The following is a 22,892-nucleotide window of genomic DNA, read 5'->3' as shown; positions in this document are numbered from 1 at the left end:
CGGAGTTAATGATTCAGATAGTTGTTCTTTTGTCAAAAGGCATCTCAACATGAAAAGTTCAATGCTTCTTTCTCCACAGCGACTCCTTCGAGCTCATCTGCAGAAACGGCTGAATGTCTCTCCTTTCCCTTTTCAGGGTGGGTGGGTTCTGTCAGAGGCCCTGACCTGAAGTTACACTCAGACTGTGGTGGGACCCACACCCAGGGGCTCGCGACCGGCTACTTTTTGATATCCCAATGTCCTGGCCGCGAAGACGAGCCCCAGCGGGGTTCCGGTGCTTTGTGGCCTGTGCTGACTTTATGCTGGTGCTGCCTATGGAACACTGGAACAACGGATCGGCTGTCGGGGGCTCTGTACTCAGCAAGACGCGCACTCTCTCGTTGCTAACCTCGAGTCGGAGAACTCGGGGGGGGGGGGGGGAAGAAAAAGTGACAAGGTGGACATTACCATTGCAGATCAGCAAGTTGATTTGTTTATGTCTCCCCTCTCACTGAGAGACACCCCTCTGCCTCTTTACTACGGAGACAGAGAGCCTGCGGTACGTCGAATTGTCGGATGAATGATTAGCTTTGTTGTACTGCAGATCATGGTCTCTCTCGGGGGCTTTGCTGTTGCTTGCTTGGTGGGTGGAGGGTGGAGAGTGGTGGGTGGAGGGTGGTGGGTAGAGGGTGGAGGGTGGAGGATGGAGGGTGGTGGGTGAAGGGTGGTGGGTGGAGGATGGTGGGTAGAGGGTGGAGGATGGAGGGTGGAGGGTAGAGAGTGGTGGGTGGAGGATGGTGGGTAGAGGGTGGAGGATGGAGGGTGGAGGGTAGAGAGTGGTGGGTGGAGGATGGTGGGTAGAGGGTGGAGGATGGAGGGTGGTGGGTAGAGGGTGGAGGTTGGTGTGTAGAGGGTGGAGGATGGAGGGTGGTGGGTGAAGGGTGGTGGGTGGAGGGTGGTGGGTAGAGGGTAGAGAGTGGTGGGTGGAAAGTGGTGGGTAGAGGGTGGAGAGTGGTGGGTGGAGGGTGGTGTGTAGAGGGTGGAGGATGGAGGGTGGTAGGTAGAGGGTGGAGGGTGGAGGTTGGTGTGTAGAGGGTGGAGGATGGAGGGTGGTGGGTGAAGGGTGGTGGGTGGAGGGTGGTGGGTGGTGGTGGGTAGAGGGTAGAGAGTGGTGGGTAGAGGGTGGAGAGTGGTGGCTGGAAGGTAGTGGGTGGAGGGTGGAGGGCGGTGGGTGGAGGGTGGAGAGTGGAGGGTGGTGGGTGGAGATGCTTTACTTTGCTCTAGTAGGTGAAAGAGAGGAGGGGCAATACTTGGCTGCTACTTGTGCAAGGGAGAGGGAGTGGGGGGCCCTGGGGGTCTAACATTTTTACTTCACTCCTTCTTTGGGGCAATCCTCTGTTTTCATGGATGTCTGTGAAGGACAAGAATTTCAGGATGTATATTTATATATCCTTTGATAGTAAATGGAACTACAGTCAGCCCTCCTTATCTGCGGATTCCACATGCGCGGATTCAACCAACCGCGGGTCGGGAAAACCCGGAAGTTCTCCCTCCAGCACTCGTTGTTTGAGCACGTACAGACTATTTTATTCTTGTCATTATTCCCTAAACAAAACAGTATAACAACTATTTACATAGCACGTACATTGTATTAGGTATTATAAGCAATCTAGAAATGACTTAACAGTCCCCGGGTTATGAACGAGTTCTATTCCTGAGTCCGTCTTTAAGTTGGATTTGAAGTTATAACAGGTACATCAGGTATTATTTGGCGTCAGTTAGTCAAATGTTTTTCTTAGTATATAGTACATATTTTACCTTTCTATGCATATAAAACACTTAAGAAACAGACGTATTTCAATAATTAAACCACTGCGTGGCTTAGTAATAATCGTAGCTTTCATCGGGGCAGGGCCTTTCTCACTTTATCCTTTAAAATTGTTCCGATCGTTTACTGACTAACACTTTTCCAATGACCGATGGCGTTTCATCTCTTTCCGATCGCTTTATTACTTCCACCTTATTTTCAATCGCGATCGTGATTATTTTTGTGAACAGAAACACCGGTGGATCAGAGCTACACCGCGTCCTAATGCCCACCACTCTGAACATGTTAAATAAAGTCCGGGGTTCCGCTGGGTCCTAAAGACCACCACAGTGATTCAGGTTAAATAAGGGACTTGAGCATCCGCGATTTTTGGCATCCGCGGGGGTCTCGGAATCAATCCCCAGTGGATAAGGAGGGCCGAATGTATTGAACCATTGAAACTGCCTCGCCAGCGAAGTACTTCCAGCATCTTCTGGCTTTTATCCCAGAACAGATGGGAATCTGACTGTAATTAAAATCTTTCCCAATGTTATTTTCAAATTACACCAGATTTCAGGGCCCGAGTGATAAGGTGGCTTCTTCCTCAGAATGAAATCCAGTTCTTACGCCATTTCTCTGTAACACCCCACCTTCACTATTCATCAAATTCCCTTTAGAAAACCACAGTAGAATCTGCTTCTGGCATCTTCCCAGGAACTGACAGAAATTTATAAAACTGGGAGGGACAGAGGTAGGGTAGGTAGAATCTTCATCCCAGGGTAGAAATGTCAACTACTAGTGGTTTTGTATTTAATGTGGGAGGGAGAAAGTTTAAGGCAGAGTTGCAGGGCAAGTTCTTTTACACAGCACTAGGAAACTAGAATAGGCTGCTAGAGATACTGGTGGAAACAGATACGAGGATTTAGACAGGTACGTGAATATGCAGGGAACTGAGATACATGAATCATGTGCAGGCAAAGAAGATTGAATTTGTCATTGCATTTAGCACAGATATTGTGGCCTCATTCTGTGCTGTTCTATTCTGTGTTCTGAGATCTGGACCCATAAAAATCATTTTCCCATCTTTCCTTGCAAGGAGGTACCAGGACCCCTGCACCCAAAAGCCAGCGTCAATCATCTGCGTGATTAGGGGACACATTCTTTCATCATAACACAGGGCAGTGACGGTACCTGTTCTTCTGCGTTCGAATATCCTGGCAAACACTGCGATCCCAACCGCAGTAAGGATCTCGAGCCAGGACACAATCCCAACAGTTTTTGTAGACGTGACAATTGGACACGGGGAGCTGAGTCACCCCACTCTGCGATCCAATGAACAGGGTACCCTGTAATGAAAGCAGGTCACTGCAAAGTTACACGTTGTTTTGTGCAGAATGCGTGGTCACCACAATGGTGAGTAATAGACGGGGTGAGGCAAGACACTGTAGATGCTGGGATCTGAAACAAAGAACAAGCTAATGGAAGAACGTAGAAAGCTGGGCAGCATCTTGGGAGACAAAGGGGTGGTCAATGTTTCAGGTCGATATCCCACATCAGGACTGAGTTAGACTCTGTTCCGATGCAGTCTCGATCTGAAATGTTAACTTACACCTTTTGCTTCCACAGATGCTGCCTGACCCACCAAGTTCTTCCAGCTGTTTGTCTTTGGTGCAGCAAACACACCAGGCTGGGTGGTTTGACCCATTCCTGTCATTTAACCAGCAAAGGAGCAACACCGATAGTTGTGAAGAAGGGGTTTGGATAACTTGCCTTCATTAACCAGACACAGAATGTGGGAACAGGGAGGTTATAAAACCCAGGTTAGACCACAGTGACCGTCCTGTGTTCAGTCTGGGACTCTACACCCATGGACTCACTGCAGAGGCTGGAGAGGAGATTCACCGGGACGTTGCCTGAGCTGTGAGGAGAGACAGGACGTGCTGGGATTCTTTTCCTTGCTGCAGAGGAGGCATTACCGAGGTGGAGGCATCACCGAGGAAGACAACATTACAGAAAGGGTGGATAGTTGGAACTTGTCCCTTGTGGCAGAAAAGTGGACAGCGTAGGTCCAGGGTAGGAGTTTTAGAGGAGATTTGATGAAAACACTGACTGAGGGGGTGATGGAGGCAGGTGTCTTCAAAACAGTAAACTAATTAAAAAAAAGATGGGCGGGGGAAGTCCGAAGTATGAGTCTAACATTGTCTTCTACTTTAATTGATGCACACACATATTACATGGTAGCATGAAGGCATATGCAATAAACATATTTTTACATACAACCTTTATTTATTTTTTATTGAGATACAGAGATTTGAGATATCGGTCCTTCCAGCTCTTTGAGCCACGTCGCCCAGCAGCCCCTGATTTATCCCCGGCCTAACCATGGGACAACTTACAATGTCGAATTAACCTACCAGCCAGTATGTCTTTGGACTGTGGGAGGAAACCGGAACCCTCAGAGGAAACCCACGTGGTCAGGGGGAGAACGTACAAACTCCTTACGGGCAGTGGCGGGAATTGAACCCGGGTCGTTGCATCAACCACTACACCACTGTCCTGTCCTATTACTAAATACTTAATCAACCAATGTATATACAAGATTACTCAATTATTTTTGAAATATTAAATATACAAAACTCCTCCCTGCTTAGCTATAAACTCTAACTCAATAGAGAATGCATTTCAACTATACAGACGGTACACCCTATAATACAACTTCTATATACAGACATCCACATGTAACGCCCCTTCCATTCAATTCCACTTATGAAACCCAAAGTGTTCTGCAGTCAACAATGGCTTTGGTTCTAAGTGTTCCTGCATCACTTTTACAATAGCAGGCGAGCTCATTACTGATGGTGTGGTTCGAGCAGTCAAACTTTGAAGCAAACTGATTGCCTTTAAACCTAAAGCACTCAGCAAAATTGGCACTCGCTTCTCATTGGTTATCTCATTTGCTTCAAGATACTGGCTCTAACAGTTCAGTTTACATACGCCATACTCCTCAATCTTTCCGATGCATCCAGCCATTTCTGATATTTTTTAATGATTGTTATCACCTGGTACTCACTCTTTATGACCCTGAGTTCCTCCATTTACAGCCTTTTTTATTAACTTGACATCTCTGCAAGTGCTGGGCTACTTCTTTTAAATTTTACGTTGCTCGCAGTGTTTCGTTTTAGTTCAAATGCCTTTCTCCGCTTTAACTGATTGGTAGCTGCGTTGGGTTAATTTTTAAAATACCTTGTTGCCAATGTTATGTTTTGTAACTTCAAAACATTAACCTAATTCAAAGAAACATGGGAAGCTTGAAATACTGGTGTAACTTTTACATTAAGCAAGACATGAACGTATCACGTGGTAGCGAGATGATGTATACAATTCACATAGTTTTGCATATAACCCATAAAGAAATATTTAAACAAAAAAGATTACTCAAATATTATTGAAATAAATGCATAACAGCAGCTACTCCTACATCATTGATAAAGGTAAACTGGTGAATTGGTTTATTAATACCACATGTACTGAGGTACAGTGAAAAACTTACAGGGTCTAGAACCCAATACTCTCATGGGCAGGTTTGTTGGAAAGGACTTAAACTAGTTTGGCAGGGGGGTGGGAACTGGAGTGAAGAGACTTAGGATAGGACAGATGGTAAAAAGGTAAAGATATTGTGCAGTCAGACCCTCAGGAAGGGCAGACAAATGATAGAACAAAATTGCAGGCAGCAGTGTGAGTATCAGTGCATTAGGGATGCAGAATCAAAATGGGTAGCAAATAAAGTGTCATATCCCAGTGCACAGGGCATAAGAATTAAGGTGGATGATCCTGTTGCACTATAACAGATTGCCAGGTATGATGTTGTGGCCACCACTGAAACATGGCTTAAGGATGGCTGTTGCTGGGAGCTGAATGGCCAAGGTTACATGTCATATCAGAGGGATAGGAAGGTAGGCAGAGGGGGTGGTGTGGCTCTGCTGTTAAAGAATGGCATCAAATCAGTAGAAAGGTGTGACATTGGATGGAAAGATGTTGAATCCTTGTGGGTTGAGATAAGAAACTGCAAGGGTAAAAGGACCCTGATGGCAGTTATATACAGGCCTCCCAACAGCGGCTGGGAGGTGGACCACAGATTACAACAGGAAAAGGAAACGGCGAGTCAAAAGGACAATGTTATGATAGTCATGGGAGATTTCAAAATGCACGTCGTTTGGAAAAATCAGGATCTCACGAGAGTGAGTTTGTCGAATGCCGATGAGATGGTTTTTTAGAGCAGTTTGTCACTGACCCCACCAGGGGATCAGCTATACTGGATTCAGTGTTATGTAACGAATCAGAGGTGATTAGTGAGTTTAAGGTAAAAGAGCCCTTAATGATCACGATATGATTGAGTTCAACTTGAATTTTGATAGGAAGAAAGTAAAGTCTGACATAGCCGTATTTCACTGGAGTAAAGGACATTATGGTGGTATGAGAGAGGAGCTGGCCAAAGAAAACTGCTGGCAGGGATGTCTGCAGAGTAGCAAATGGTGTGAGCTTCTGGAAAAAATGAGGAAGGTGCAGGATAGATGTATTCCAAAAACAAATATATACTCAAATGGCAAAATAGTACAACCATGGCTGCCAAGGGAAGTCAAAGCTAATGTAAAAACCGAAGAGAGGGCATACAACAAAGCAAAATTCAGCGGGAAGACAGAGGGTTGGGAAACTTCTAAAACCCTACAGAGAGCAACTACAAGAGTCACTAGGAGAGAAAAGATGAAATATGAAGGCAAGCTAGCAAACAATATCAAAGTGAATAGTAAATGCTTTTTCAAGTGTGTAAAAAAATAAAAGAGTGGATATAGGATCGCTAGAAAATGAGGCAGAAGAAATAATAATGGGGAGCAAGGAGATGGCAGATGAACTAAATGAGTATTTTGCATCAGTCTTCACTGTGGAAGACACTAGCAGTGTGCCAGATGTTGTAATGTGTGAGGAAAGAGAAGTGGGTACAGTTACTGTTACAAGGCAGAAGCTACTCTAAAAACTGAAAGACCTACAGGTACACAAGTCATTTGGACCAGGTGAACTGTACCCATGGCTCTGAAAGAAGTAGCATTAGACATTGTATTGCAATTAGAAATGATCTTTCAAAAATCATTGGACTTCGGCATGGTGCCAGAGACCTGGAAAATTGCAAATGTCACTCCACTTTTTTTTAATAAACTTTTTTTATTGAAGAAGGCAGAAGAAAGGAAATCATAGATCAGTTAGCCTGACCTCAGTGGTTGGGAAAATGTTGGAGTCAATTGTTAAGGATGAAATTATGGAGTACTTGGTGACACAGGACAAGACAAGGCAAAGTCAGCATGGTTTCCTTAAGGGAAAATCTTGCCTGACAAACCTTTTGGAATTCTTTGTAGAGATTACAGGGGATAAAGGTGATGCAGTGGATGTTGTATATTTGGACTTTCAGAAGGCCTTTGACAAAATGCTACACTCAAGGCTGCTTACTAGAGGTGCTCCACAGGGGTCAGTGTTGGGACTGCTTTTTACGCTGTGTATCAATGATCTATCAATGATCACCAATGATTGCTGTCAAGTTTGCAGATGATACGAATATTGGTGGAGGGGCAGGTAGTGTTGAGGAAACAGGTAGGATGCAGAAGGACAGACAGAACAAGAGAGTGGCAAATGAAATACAATGTTGGAAAATGCCTGGTAATGCACTTTGGTAGTAGAAGTAAATGTGCAGACTATTTCCTAAATGGGGAGAAAATCCAAAAATCTGAGATGCAAAGGGATTTTGGAGTCCTTGTGCAGAACATCCTAAAGGTTAATTTGCAGATTGAGTCAGTGGTGAGGAAGGCAAATACAATGTTAGCATTCATTTCAAGAGGTCTAGAATACAAGAGCAGGGATGTGATGCTGAGGCTTTATAAGGCACTGGTGAGGCCTCATCTTGGGAACAGTTTTGGGCTCCCCATCTAAGAAAAGATGTGCTGGTATTGGTGAGGGTTCAGAAGAGGTTCACAAAGATGACTCTGGGAATGAAAGAGTTATCATATGAGGAACGTTTGATAGCTCTGGGTCTGTACTCACTGGAATTTAGAAGAATGAGGGTGAATCTCATTGAAGTCTTTCGAATGTTGAAAGGCCTAGACAGAGTAGATATGGAAAGAATGTTTCCCATGATGGAGGAGTCTAGGATAGAGTCCATTTAAAACAGGGATGCAGAGAAATTTCTTTAGTCGGACTGTGGAAAACGTGTGGAATTTATTACCACAGGCAGCTGTGGAGGCCAGGCCATTGGGTATACTTAAGGCAGAGCTTGATAGGTTCTTGATTGGACACATCAAAGGTTGCATGGAGAAGGCCGGGGAATGGGTCTGAGGAAGGGAAAATAAAGGACCAGCCATGATTGAATGGTGGAGCAGAGGATGGGCCAAATGGCCTAATTCTGCTCCTTTGCCTTATGCTCTTATGGTCTAACAGCACTTGAATTGGCAAAGTATAGGATGTTACAGAATACATGTTGGGAAATGGCAAGAGAAGAGATTGGTACTTGATGGTCAGCATGGAAATGGTGGGCTGTATGAAGGACCTTGCTGTGGCTCTGTAACCACGGTTCTGCTTAAGAGCACTTGGGTAGATCTGAAGGTTCAGTGGGAGCATATTCCACTTCCTCAGTGGCAGGACACAATCAGTTGCCCAGAAGATGAGATCTGTGGACGTTACTGGATCAGTGACCCAGTATCTCCTGCTCTCACCACCCAACCTGGCAGGAGAAGATGTTGGCAAGAAACAGGATGGGTTTAAGTCCTGTTGACAGCCTTGATCAAACAGACAGATGCCACTCACTATCTAGGCCCACAACAGAAGACAAAACATGAGAAAAGGTTCTGTCTTCCTCTGCCCAGAATCTCAGTAAGCTTCTCAACTTATCAAGCTCACAGTAAGTGGTTACCATCACAACCAGTGGCTTGCCAAACCTTCCCTTCAGTCAGTCCATGAAGCTTGGACCTTAGAGACATGAATCCCTAATCAGGGAATGTTGAAAGAAAGATTGCATTTACATATAACCTTGCACCACCCCAGGACTCACAGAATGTTTACAGATGACAAAGCAACTTGAAGCAGAGAATGTGTAGGCAGACATCTTGTAGGGATTTAATTACATTTTTTATACTGTTTCTGTTCCTGTACTGTTCTATGTTCCAAGTCTAGTCACTATTGTACAGATTGTGACAATGACTGTAGTAGATGACATTGGTCTTGGGGATCAAGACCCCAGCCGTTTGATGAAACAGGTCACAGGAGCTGAGTTGACATCTTACTTGAAGGATGCCGCCTACGTCATTGCTGCAACCCCTTGAGATGTTGGCCTGGATTTCTGTAATGGACCTGGTAGGATTTGAACTCACCACCTTCTGACTCCAAAGCCAAAGTTCTACTCACTGAGCCGCAGTTTGCGTGGAGCTATGGGGATGTGAAGTGGGATGGTTATCGGTCCATCTACTGCTTGGGTAGTAGAGTGACATCACTGGTCATCCTGCTGTTACAGAACTCCATTATCCCTTCTCATCGTCAACCTGTCACATTTGTCTGTCTATTGTGAGATCAGTGTGTCTGTAGCCACTTACAGTTGTTCATGGGTAATACAGTGAGGCTGTACCTGGGTTCTGGCTAACACCAGGCTTTCCACAGGCTGTAGGTCCTTGTACAGCCGGATCTCCTCAACGATGTGCGTGCTAGCCCCAGAATTCACCAGCTTGTGGATCCAGCCGTTATCTTTAAAACAAGAGACATCCCCGTCACGTTGGAGATCTACAGACAATTCCCTTCCTGCTCAGTAACACTTTTGGAACAAATACAGAGTAAAGCAGGCGGAATGACAATCCGTCCCCTACATACGATCCTGAATAATGTGACTGGAATTCTGAGACACTCCTTCCAGTGGTCAGTGAGATAAATATATCAGACCCTTGAACAAGGTCTAGAGGGGCATCTTTTGTTTAAGAACCTCTTTTGGGGAAGTGAACATCATTGACAAGGCCAATGTTTATTATCCAATCCTGAATTGAGGGGTAGATAAATCACCTGGACCAGATAAACTGCACCCTAGGGTTCTGAAAGAGGTAGCATTGGAATTGTGGAAGCATTAGTAATGACCTCTCAAAAGTCACTGGACTCTGACATGGTGCCAGTAGACCGGAAAATTGCAAATGTCACTCCATTCTTTAAGGGGGAAGGCAGCAGAAAGGAAATGACAGATCAGTTAGTTTGACCTCAGTGGTTGGGAAGATGTTGAGAATCAATTGTTAAGGACAAGGTGATGGAGTACTTGGTGACAGGACAAGATAGAACAAAGACAGCACGGTTTCCTTCAGGGAAAATCCTGCCTGATGAACCTGTTGGAATTCTTTGAGGAGATTACAAGTAAGACAGATAAACAAGATGCAGTGGATGTTGTATATTTGGACTTTCAGAAGGCCTTTGACAAGCTGTCACATACGAGGCTGCTTACCAAGTTAAGAGCCCATGGTATTACAGGAAAGTTACTAACATGGTTAGAGCATTGGTTGATTGGTAGGAGGCAGTGAGTGGGAGTAAAAGGATCCTTTTCTGATTGGCTGCCAGTGACTAGTGGTGTTCCACAGGAGTCGGTGTTGGGACCGCTTCTTATTATGCTGCATATCAATGGTTTAGATGATGGAATAGATGGCTTTGTGGCCAAGTTTGCAGATGATACAAAGATTGGTGGAGAGGCAGGTAGTGTTGAGGAAATGGGTAGGATGCAGAAGAACTTAGACAGATTAGGAGAATAGACAAGAAAGTGGCAAATGAAATACAATATTGGAAAATGCATGGTCATGCACTTTGGTAGAAGAAATAAATGTGCAGACTACTTTCTAAATGGAGAGAAAATCCAAAAATCTGAGATGCAAAAGGACTTGAGAGTCCTTGTGCAAAACACCCTAAAGTTTAACTTGCAGGTTGAGTCGGTGGTGAGGAAGGCAAATGTCATGTTAGCATCCATTTCAAGAGGTCTAGAATACAAGAGCAGGGATGTGATGCTGAGGCTTTATAAGGCACTGGTGAGGCCTCACCTTGAGTATTGTGAACAGTTTTGTGCTCCTCATCTTAGAAAAGATGTGCTGGTGTTGGAGAGGGGTCAGAGGAGGTTCACAGGGATGTTTCTGGAAATGAAAGGGCTATCATATGATAGCTCTGGGTTTGTACTCGCTGGAATTTAGAAGGATGAGGGAGCATCTTATTGAAACCTTTCAAATGTTGAAAAGCCTAGACAGAGTAGATGTGGAAAGGATGTTTCCCATGGTGGGAGAGTCCAGGACAAGAGGGCACAACCACAGGATAGAGAGGCATCCATTTAAAACAGATGCAGAGAAATCTCTTTAGTCAGAGGGTGGTGAATTTGTGGAATTTGTTACCAGAGGCAGCTGTGGAGGCCAGGTTGTTGAGTGTAATTAAGGCAGAGCTTGATAGGTTCTTGATTGGACATGGCACCAAAGGTTACAAGGTCAGGATTGGGGCTGAGGAGGGGATAAAAGGATCAGCCATGAATGGCGGAGCTGACTTGATGGGCCAAATGGCCTAATTCTGCTCCTGTGTCTTATGGTCATTGGAAGGTCAAGAGTCACGTTTCAACCAGAATGTGTCGCAGTGGAACATTTCCTTCGAGTGGGTTTTCCAACAGTCCAAAATGTTCATGGTCGCTAATCCTGAATTACAAGCTTCTTATTCTCATTTCACTTTGTCAGTTTTTCAGATTCAAATTCTCCCGCAGACCTGGTGGGATTTGAACTCAAATCTCTGGGGCAGATCTCAAGATGATGTCCATTGTGCCACCACATCTGGGTTGAGATGGAAGAGAAGCTGGGATAGCTCACCTTGCGGGCAGAGACAGATCTGTGGGGAGACTTGATGGAGGATTTAGGAAGTATGAAGGGCTTTGAGAGAAAATTTCCCCTGGAAGGAAGCTTGTTAACCAGAGGACTCAGGTTTGAGCTCCTTGGGAAAAGAACTGGAGGAGATTAGGGTTGCTCTAACTGAAGGTGAGACAGATTCCGAGGTGGGTGGATCATGCCGGACTCAGGAGGACCAGGACTGGGAGATACTCTGGAGAAGCTTACAGAAATAATTGGGAGGTGAGGAGAGAGACCAGGACCAGGATGTGATTTTAAAATATTTTTGTAGAAATTGGAGATATGATCAGAGTGCACCAGGGCACACAGTATATTAGTGTAAATGGATGCTTGATGGTCAGTCTGAACTTGATGAGCTGAAGGGCCTTGTCCATGCTGTGACTCTACAACAAGGACAGAGATGGTCAATGGGGTTGGATGTGGTTTAGCAGCTGGTCTGCAGTGAGTGGTTTACAAATGCAGGGAGCTCAATACACAGCGAAACTTGCAGACAGGAAGATCCCACAAACTAGATGACCAACCAGTTGATTGGATTTATTTTGCCTGTGTTGGGTGTGAGGGGGCAGCTGAGGTTTAGTAGAACTGTCTGCTTTATCTCATCTACTTTGCTTAACTTTCCGAGAGTTTTAACATCTCAGTGGAAAAGGATAACACAAGGGATCCTGTGGACACTGGAAATCCAGAGCAACACACACAAAATGAGGAGGAACCAGGCAGCATCTATAGATGGGTGGAGACCTTCAGGACTGGAAAGGAAGGGGGCAGAAGGCAGAGAAAAGAGGTGGAGGAAGGAAAGGAGGACAAGCTAGCAGGTGAGGGGTAAAACCAGGTGAGGAGGAAGATGCGTGGGTGGGAGAGAGGGATGAGATTCCTTCTTCAGGCCTTTACCACTCACCAATCACCTCCTAGTTTCTAACTTCAAACCCCTCCCTCACTCACCCACCTTTCCCCTCACCTGGCTTCACCTATCACCTGCCAGCTTCACCTCCCCCCTCTCCCTTCCTTTCCAGGGCTCGTGAGGGGCCCGGCTGGAAACATCGACTGTTGATTCCCTTCTGCCAGACTTACAGAGTTCCTTCTGCATTTTGTGTGTGTGGCTCAGTGGATGAGGCCTGTTGCCCTTGGCAACCCACTGAAAACATCACTAAAATGCCACTCCAAATGTCTATTGTGGTCCTAAATGGGCAACATTGAGGCGAGGCCAATCACACAACGAACTGAGTTAGGACGGGAGTGTGGCTGCCGTCACAACACCCACCTGTGCCAATGAACATGACGTTGTACTGTTCACCATCCAGTGCTGTGACCGTGTCCACTACGATCTTTGTGTAGTTCACTTGCTTCTTCGTGAAGAGTGGGCGGCCTCCCACAGGTTTGACCTCTTCATCCATCAGTGGATGCTTCCTCACGAAGTCCAGTACGCGGTCCGGCAGATCATATGATATCTTGAATCCGGCTTTCCGAAATTCATCTGTGATGCACTGTCACGCAGAGCAGAAGAACATACATCAGCGTAGGGCTGAGTAAGGTCTGCCCACCTCCCTTTCTCCTTCCAACATCACCAATCTACACTCATTAATGGTTCTTCATGAAGAACAATACAAAGACTAGCATTTACATCACATCTTTTGGGACAGTCCAAAGCATTCACAGACGCCAACGATGATGGAAGCATGATTGTTGTTAATACATAGGAAACACAGCAGCCAATCAAAACACAGGGAAGTCCCAGCCCACAAACACCAATGGAATAACAACAAAACAATCTGTTTTAATTAGTTATTGTGGGATAAATGTTGGCTCAGACATATAATGAAGTATAAATTATATTTGGTGTATTTGGGGAAGGAGTATTGTGGGGAAGGCTGACGAGATGAGGGCATGGATTGACACATGGAATTATGACATTGTAGCCATTAGTGATACTTGACTACAGGAGGGGCAGGACTGGCAGCTTAATGTTCCAGGGTTCCGATGTTTCAGACGTGATAGAGGCAGAAGAATGAAGGGTGGTGGGGGGGGGGGGGGCAGGTGGCTTTGCTCGTCAGGGAAAATGTTACAGCAGTGCTTCGGCAGGACAGATTAAAGGGCTTGTCTACCAAGGCCATATGGGTGGAGCTGAGAAACAGGAAAGGTATGACCACATTAATGGGGTTGTATTATAGACCACCCAATAGTCAGCGAGAATTGGAGGAGCAAATCTGCAGAGACATAGCAGACAACTGTAGGAAACATAAAGTTGTGATAGTAGGGGATTTTAATTTTCCACATATTGATTGGGACTTGCATACTGTTAAAGGTCTAGACAGGTTAGAGTTTGTAAAATGGGTTCAGGAAAGTTTTCTAAATCAATATATAGAGGTACCAACTAGAGAGGATGTAATATTAGATTTCCTATTAGGAAACAAGTTAGGTGACGGAAGTGTGTATAGGGGAACACTTTGGTTCCAGTGATCATAACACCGTTAGTTTCAACTTGATCATGGATAAAGATAGATCTGGTCCTCGGGTTGAGGTTCTAAACTGGAAAAAGGCCAAATTTCAAGAAATGAGAAAGAATCTAAAAAACATGAATTGGGACAGGTTGTTCTCTGGCAAGGATGTGATTGGTAAGTGGGAGGCCTTCAAAGGAGAAATTTTGGGAGTGCAGAGTTTGTATGTTCCTGTCAGGATTAAAGGCAAAGTGAATAAGGAACCTTGGTTCTCCAGGGACATTGGAACTCAGAGACAGAGATGTATGACATGTTAGGAAACAGGAATCAAATAAGGTACTTGAGGAGTATAAAAAGTGCAAAAAAATACTTAAGAAATCAGGAGGGCTAAAAGAAGTCATGAGGTAGCTTTGGCAGTCAAGGTGAAGGATAATCCAAAGTGTTTCTACAGGTATATTAAGAGCAAAAGGATAGTAAGGGATAAAATTGGTCCTCTTGAAGATCAGAGTGGCCGGTTATGTATGGAACCAAAATAAATGGGGGAGATCTAGAATGGGTTTTTTATGTCTGTATTTACTAAGGAAACTGGCATGGAGTCAAAGGAAATAAGGCAAACAAGTAGTGAGGTCATGGAACCTATATAGATTGAAGAGGAGATTGTGCTTGCTATCTTGAGGCAAATCAGTGTAGATAAATCCCCAGGACCTGACCGGGTATTTCCTCGAACCTTGAAGGAGACCAGTGTTGAAATTGCAGGGGCTCTGGCAGATATATTCAAAATGTCGGTATCTTTGGGTGAGGTGTCGGAGGATTGGAGGATAGCTCCTGTTGTTCCATTGTTTAAAAAGGGCTCTAAAAGTAATCCGGGAAATTATAGGCCGGTAAATTTGACGTCAGTAGTCAGTAAATTATTGAAAGGAGTACTAAGAGATAGGATCTACAAATATTTAGATAGACAGGGACTTATTAAGGAAAGTCAACAATACAATACAAATACAAATACTTTATTGTCACCAAACAATTGATACTAGAGCGTACAATCATCACAGTGATATTTGTTTCTGTGCTTCACGCTCCCTGAAGTACAAATCAAAGTAAATATAATAAAAATTTAAATTATAAATCATAATTAGAAAATAGAAAAGGGAAAGTACGGTAGTGCAAGTCAGGTCTGGATATTTGGAAGTTACGGCCCAGATCCGGGTCGGGATCTGCTCAGCAGTCTTATCACAGTCGGAAGGAAGCTGTTCCCAAATCTGGCCGTATGTATCTTCATGCTCCTGAACCTTCTCCCAGAGGGAAGTGAGACAAAATGTGTGTTGGCTGGGTGGGTCGTGTCCTTGATTATCCTGGCAGCACGGCTCCGACAGCGTGCAGTGTAAAGTGAGTCCAAGGATGGAAGGTTGGTTTGTGTGATGTGCTGGGCTATGTTCACGATCTTCTGCAGCTTCTTCCGGTCTTGGACAGGACAACTTCCATACCAGGTTGTGATGCACCCTAGAAGAATGCTTTCTACAGTGCACCTATAAAAATTAGTGAGCATTTTAGGGGACAGGCCAAATTACTTCAGTTTTCTCAGGAAGTAACGGCGCTGGTGGGCCTTTGTGTGTGGTAGGTCATGTGTAACAAATCTATTAGAGTTTTTCGAAGAGGTTACAAGGAAAGTGGATCATGGGAAGGCAGTGAATATTGTCTACATTGACTTCAGTAAGGCCTTTGACAAGGTATTGCATGGGAAGTTAGTTAGGAAGATTGAGTTGCTAGGTAGTAAATTAGATTAGACATTGGCTCAATGGGAGAAGTCAGAGAGTGGTAGGGGAGTATTGCTTCTCTGAGTGGAGGCCTGTGACTAGTGGTGTGCCACAGGGATCAGTGCTGGGTCCATTGTTATTTGTCATCTATATCAATGATTTGGATGGTAATGTGGTAAATTGGATCAGCAAATTTGCTGATGATACAAAGATTGGAGGTGTATTGAGGAAGGTTTTCAAAGCTTGCAGAGGGATCTGGACCAGCTGGAAAAATGGGCTGAAAAATGGCAGATGGAGTTTAATACAGACAAGTGTGAGGTATTGCACTTTGGAAGGAAAAACCAAGGTAGAACATACAAGGTATATGGTAGGGCACTGAGGAGTGCAGTAGAACAGAGGGATCTAGGAATACAGATACATTCCCTAAAAGTGACATCACAAGTAGATAGGGTAGTAAAGAGAGCTTTTTGGTACATTGTCCTTTATAAATCAAAGTAGAATATTGAGTATAAGAGTTAGAATGTTATGGTGAGGTTGTATAAGGCATTGGTGAGGCTGAATTTGGAGTATTGTGTGCAGTTTTGGTCACCAAATTACAGGAAGAATATTAATAAGGTTGAAAGAGTGCAGAGAAGATTTACAAGGATGCTGCCGGGACTTGAGAAACTGAGTTACAGAGAAAGGTTGAATAGGTTAGGACTTTATTCCCTAGAGCGTAGAAGAATGAGGGGAGATTTGAAAGAGATATATAAAATTATGATGGGTATTAACAGAGTGAATACAAGCAGGCTTTTTCCACTGAGGCTAGGGGAGAAAAAAACCAGAGGACATGGGTTAAGGGTGAAGGGGGAAAAGTTTAAAGGGATCACTGGGGGGGGGGCTTCTTCACGCAGAGAGTGGTGGGAGTGTGGAATGAGCTGCCAGATGAAGTGGTAAATGGAGGCTCACTTTTAACACCTAAGATAAACTTGGACAGGTACATGGATGAGAGGTGTATGGAGGGATATGGTGCAGGTCAGTGGGACTAGGCAGAAAAATGGTTCGGCACAGCCAAGAAGGGCCAAAGGGCCTGTTTCTGTGCTGTAGTGTGTTATGGTTCTATTTCTCTACCTACATGTGTGTGAGATACTGCTCCAAGCAAGGTTTTCATTGTATTTTATCTAACTGCATTAGTGCTCATGACAATAAATGACTTGAAATTACTTCCTGCTGCTGGTGTTGAGGGAGTTCCAGGAATTGGACTCAGTGACAGATCTAGACAGTGTGTGACTAGGAGGGGATATTACTGCTGGGGGTGGCCCCATGTGCCTGTTGCCCTTGGACGTTGTGCTGTCAAGGTTGCACACTTGGGAGCTGTTGAAGGAAAATGTTAGTTGTTGCACTGCATTTTGTAGATGATATCAATGCAGCCACTGCTCCGTCTGAGCTACAGAACAAATCTGAGACCTGGAATTCTCACATTTACCTGCTGAAGGGTCTTACCGATCCTGGGCGTGGCTCTGGAACTCTGTGTATGTATCTTGACCACCTCTTTGGAGATCTCTGATCTTCCTTGTACAGCCCTTCGAATGCCTTCCGGATGTCCGCAGAGGTGTACTGACAGACGGCGGATATTTCTACGTTTTGCCTTTGTTTATCGAGAAGAGATAGTCAAACGTTAGTGAAATGAGAAAGACAATAACGTCACATCGTGAGATACGTAGCAGCTGCCTCGACATTTCAGCAGATGGCCGCAAATTCTCTTTGCAGTACCACAGTGAAAATCTTTGCTCGCGACAGTCCATGGGAGTTTGAGGCCTTGCTAGTAAACAGTGCAACATCCGCGAACAATCTCTGCAGAGTTCAAGGGTCAATCCATAAAACTATAAGATACCCAGCAGAATTAGACCATTCAGCCCAAAGAGTCTGCTCCAACATTCTATCATGGCTGATTTACTATCCCTCTCAACCCCATTCTCCTGCCTTCTCCCCGTAACCTTTCACACCCTTACTAATCAAGAACCCATCAACCTCTGCTTTAAATATACCCAACGACTGGTGTCCACATCTGAGTGAGGGAATGAATTCCACAGATTCATCACCCTCTGGCTACAGAAATTCCTCCTTATCCCTGTTCTAATGGGAGGTCCCTCTCTTCCGAGGCTGTGTCCTCATGATCCAAGACTTACCCACAATAGGAAACATCCTCTCTACATTTACCCTATCTAGGGCTTTCAATATCTGATAGGTTTCAATGAGATTCTTCCTTCACTGTTCTAAACTCCAGACCAGGGACATCAAATGCCTCGCGTACATTTACACCTTTATTCCCGGCATCATTCTCTTGAACCACCTCAGCCCCAGCAGACAAGGGCCAAAGCTGCTCCCAATACTTTTTGAGGTCTGACCAGTGCCTTAGCATTTCATCCTTGCTTTTATATTCTAGTCTTCTCGAAATGAATGCTAACATCACATCTGCCTTTCTCACCACTGATTCACCCTTAGGAAATCCTGCATGAGGACTCCCAAGACCCTCTGCACCTCTGATTTCTGAATTTTCTCCGTTTAGAAAATTCTCTTTGCAGTACTGCAGTGAAAATCTTTGCTCGCAACTGTCCATGGGAGTTTGAGGTCTTGCTATTAAACAATTCAATATCTGTAAACAATCTCTGTAGAGTTCAAGGGTCAATCCACTAAACTATAAGATACCAAGCAGAATTAGGCCATTCAGCCCGAACAGTCTGTTCCAACATTTCATCCATTCTGTCTACACTATATTCCTTCTATCAAAGTGCATGATCATACACTTCCTTACACTATATTCCATCTGCCACTCCTTTGCCCATTTGCCAAATCCATCCATCCTTCTTCAGACTTCCTGCCCCTCAACCTATCATTGTATCACCTGCAAACCTGGCCACAAATCCATCAATTCCGTAATCTAAATCATCAACATTTAATGTGAAAAGAAGTGGTGCCAACACTGACCCTTGCAAAACACCATTAGTCACCAGCAGCCAACCAGAAAAGGCCCCCTTTATTCCCACTCTTTGTCTTCTGCCAGTCAGTCAACCTTCCATCAAGGCTATAACCTTTCCCATAAACTATAGCAGCCTTGTGTCTGACACCTCGTCAAAGTACACGATATCCACTGAGTCATCGATCTCCAGAAGAGGCTGGGGTTGAAGATAATTCTGGGGTTGAAGATAAATCTTCAGGACCCTGATGAATGCAAACACAGAGACCAATCACAGGGACATGAATAACATAGTTCCTTCGATTTCATTTACCTTCAAGGATCTAGTTATAAAAACATAGCAGATAAGTCAGAAGTCTGTTTCATTGACAAGATTAATCAGTGGGTGACTAAGGCCCTGCTCCTATTCCATTTGTAAACGGAGAGCACTGAATGTGGGGCACAGATCGAGGGCCGGAGTGTGTGGTGGGTCACAGCAGGAGGTCTCGTGTGAGATTTGCTCAATCAGTGATCTCAACTGCAACTGGAGAACCAGGGAAGTAGTTTCTTGTTTAGAGAACTCGTCCACGGAGATTAAACCCCAAATCCAGGAGGCAATCCAGGGAGATTATAAATTGGGTGAGAGAACCAGACTAGGAAGATTATGTCCCAGGTCAAAGGGGAGATTGTATCCCACGGACTTGGAGTTGTAGAACATTTTCTGTGACTAGGACTAGCTTGAATCCCATCTACAAATTTGCTGTGGACACAATGGTGGTGTTGGCAGAATCTTGATGGTGACGAGGAGGAGTGAGACAGACCAGCTGGTTGGGTGGTGTCACAACAACTATCTTGCAGTCAGTGTCAGGAAGACCAAGGATTTGAAAGAAGGTGAAGTCGGGGAAACACACGTCAATCCTGGAAAGGGTGGGTGGAATGAACGCATTAGAGAATCTATCCGGAGCCCCATGAAGAAAACACACTAGCAGCTCTAGTTCATTAGGAGTTTTAGGAGATTTGGTATGTTGCAGTTTTCTGACGATGTATGGTGGAGATGTTCTGACTCATGTCACAGCCTGATATGGAGGCTCCATTTCACAGGTTTGCAAGAGGCTGCAGAAGGTTGTAGAGTCAGCCAAGGGGGACTTCTTCAAGAGCAGTGCCTCTCGAAGACAGTGTCCACCATTAAAGACCCTCACCGCTTGAGTCACGCCCTCTTTTCATTACCACCATCAGGAAGGGGATACAGGATCCTGAAGACCCAATGTTTTAAGAATAGATTCTTGTCTGAACAGTCCATGAACCCATGAGTACCACCTCACTATTCCTCTTTCGCACTATGTATCTATTTATTTATTTATTTATTTATGTAACCTATAGCAAGTTTGGTGCTGCGGCTGAAGAGCACCACCCTTCACAACATAAACATGAGATTCAGCAGGTCGGGCAGCATCCATGGAGGGAGTAAACAGTTGAAGTTTTGGGCTGAGACCCTTCATTGGGACTGAACGGCAATGATAATAAACTTGTTCTGATTCTGAAGTGTCCCTAAACCGTACAAGGGAGAGGGGCCATCCTTTACACCAGTGAAAACACAAATCATTCGTACCTGAGAATGGAGCAAGGGAAATCAACCAATGGAAAATAGAATCAAAACCTGCCAGCTCCCCGGCACCACCACACATCATTTGAGAAGATGCTGTCACTACTTACAATAACGAAACCAGAACACAGGATTTGTACTTACCACTGGGATACAAACACACCATAAAACACGGCGTCCTGCCAGTGCTCCTGGTTCAACACGTACATATTCTTCAAGATGTTGAAATGGAAACCGTACTCTGGGATGGAACACACAAGCCGAGTCTTTAGAAAAGACGTCCACTTCCTCTGGAGAATTTTCACTCCTCCCTTGTCACTCTGCAGCACAAAAAAACACAAATATACAGTAAATGAGGGAATGTCTAGCACTGTTGCCCTCTGCCACCTACCTACCTGTGGCTTTGCTAGCAATTCTAGGCGATTTGAAATCAAATTAACATTTTTAAAGTAAATTTATTATCTAAGTATATACAGTACTATGTGTTACAATATAGTATTCATTTTCTTCCAGGCAATCACAGTAGAACAAAAAGATACGATATAATCAATAAGAAACTACACACAAAGATTGACAAAGAAACAACGTGCAAATGAAGACAAACTGTGAAAATACAAACAATATAAAAACTAAATAAATAAGCAAAGTAATAATTCTGAGAATATGCATTGCAGAGTCCTATTCATTCTTTAATTTAAAGATCAAGCAAGTGAAATATTAGACATCACACCGGGACAAAAGTGCATTCGCTTGGATTCATCGGTAGTTTCACAAGATCCGAGAAGTATTTTGGCTTGGAGGTGGGCAATGTTCTATAGCACCTATTGCCCTGGTCTTTTGTGTGAGGGGTCATGGAGTTTGGATGTGCTGTCCAAGTTCAGATCAGTTTGATTAAGGTATAAGACTTTTGGACCCTTGATCCAGAAACCTGAACTGGAATCCCAAAGGAGCAGCTGGAATGTTCAATTAAAGTAATTAAACTATTAGCTTATAGTGTCATAGAAAAAAAAATCATAATTACTAATTCTTTAGTAGGAAGGGGGTCCCACCGTGTGGGATGGATCTCCATATCAATTCTGCTTGGCTCGTGCCCTGGAGAGGCCAGTCCAGCTTCGCTTTATAGTGTCGGACAAGCACGAGAAGCAGTGGTTACCGGTTATAAGTCGTAATGCTTGATTGGCGTAGAGCACGGCGCCAGGGGTCACTTCCGATGGTGGGAGAGACCATCACGTTTCACTGGACAGCTACCGCCTGCCTCAAGCTGGGCAGCCCCCAGCCAATAAGGTGCTGTCCCGCCACAGTCAGTCTTCCTCACTGGGTGCAAGGGGATAATGGATTATTCCACGAAGAGCTGACTGTAACTACTGCACCAGACAAGAAAGAAAGCAAATCGAATAAGACAACACCCCTCAAGTTGGGATGTTGGAATGTCCGCACAATGATGACTGGACTTGACCAAAACCTCAAGGATATCAAAGATGCACGAACAACAGTGGTCATTAACAATGAGCTACTAAGGCCCAAGGTAGATAAGAACCTACAAGAAACACGTTTGGCGGATTCACTGAAGGAAAGGGACTACACATTTTTCTGGCAGGGAAAGAACCAAGATGAGACCCATGAGCATGGAGTGGGTTTTGCCATTAGGAACTCTTGTTGCAAATGGTGGAGCCACCAGAAAATGGATCAGAACGATTTATGTCTCTCCGCCTACACACCAGTCATGGCCCAGTATCTCTCATCAGTGTGCATGCCCCTACCTTGAACTCCACCTCTGAGGCAAAAGACATGTTCTACGACAAATTAGAAGCTGTTGTCAGGAATATTCCCAGTGATGAGCACCTCGTTCTCCTTGGTGACTTCAATGCCAGGGTGGGAGCCAATAACGATTCCTGGCCATCTTGTCTTGGCCACTTTGGAACTGGCAAAATAAGCAACAATGGACAACGTCTCCTGGAGTTCTGCTCCTCTCATGCATGGCCTGTGTGTAACTAACTCCTACTTTCAGATGAAGTCCCAGTACAAAGTCTCATAGCGACATCCACGGTCTAAACACTGGCACCAACTAGACATGATCATCACCAGGCACTCTTTCATCAACTCTGTACTAATCACTCACTCATACCACAGTGCAGACTGTGATACAGATCGTGCTTTAGTATGCTGCAAGATCAAACTATGTCCGAAGAAAATCCACCACTCCAAACAAACTGGAAAACCTCGCACCAACACAACAGAGATGAGACAGTCCGAAAAGGTTGCCCAGTTTGCCAAGTCAGTACCGGGTGCTATGACTACCTCCTCACAAGGAGATACTGCAACAGAACAATGGTCATACCTTCACGACACCATCCACGAATCAGCACTCTCCATCTTTGGAAGAAAGACCATAAAGAGCAGTGACTGGTTTGAGGCAAAGTCCAACATCATGACTCCTGTCATTGAAGCCAAGT

General features: G+C 44.6%; 1 protein-coding gene across 1 annotated transcript in view; it reads right to left on the bottom strand.

Annotated features, from left to right (window-relative positions):
• LOC132379806 (semaphorin-4G-like) overlaps positions 1–22,892 on the bottom strand; it is a 66,083-nt gene that overhangs the window by 10,741 nt on the left and 32,450 nt on the right. Inside the window, exons 7-11 of the mRNA XM_059948089.1 lie at positions 20,584–20,759; positions 17,384–17,528; positions 12,977–13,199; positions 9,447–9,562; positions 2,978–3,132 (exon numbers count right to left, since the gene is read on the bottom strand). Of these exons, the coding sequence (XP_059804072.1) occupies positions 2,978–3,132; positions 9,447–9,562; positions 12,977–13,199; positions 17,384–17,528; positions 20,584–20,759 (815 nt within the window). The remainder of the gene's footprint in view (positions 1–2,977; positions 3,133–9,446; positions 9,563–12,976; positions 13,200–17,383; positions 17,529–20,583; positions 20,760–22,892) is intronic.

The sequence above is a fragment of the Hypanus sabinus genome, chromosome 22, assembly GCF_030144855.1.
Source record: "Hypanus sabinus isolate sHypSab1 chromosome 22, sHypSab1.hap1, whole genome shotgun sequence".
Taxonomy (NCBI): domain Eukaryota; kingdom Metazoa; phylum Chordata; class Chondrichthyes; order Myliobatiformes; family Dasyatidae; genus Hypanus; species Hypanus sabinus.
Note: the sequence above shows the minus strand (reverse complement) of the source record. Positions and strands in the feature narration are given on the sequence as shown.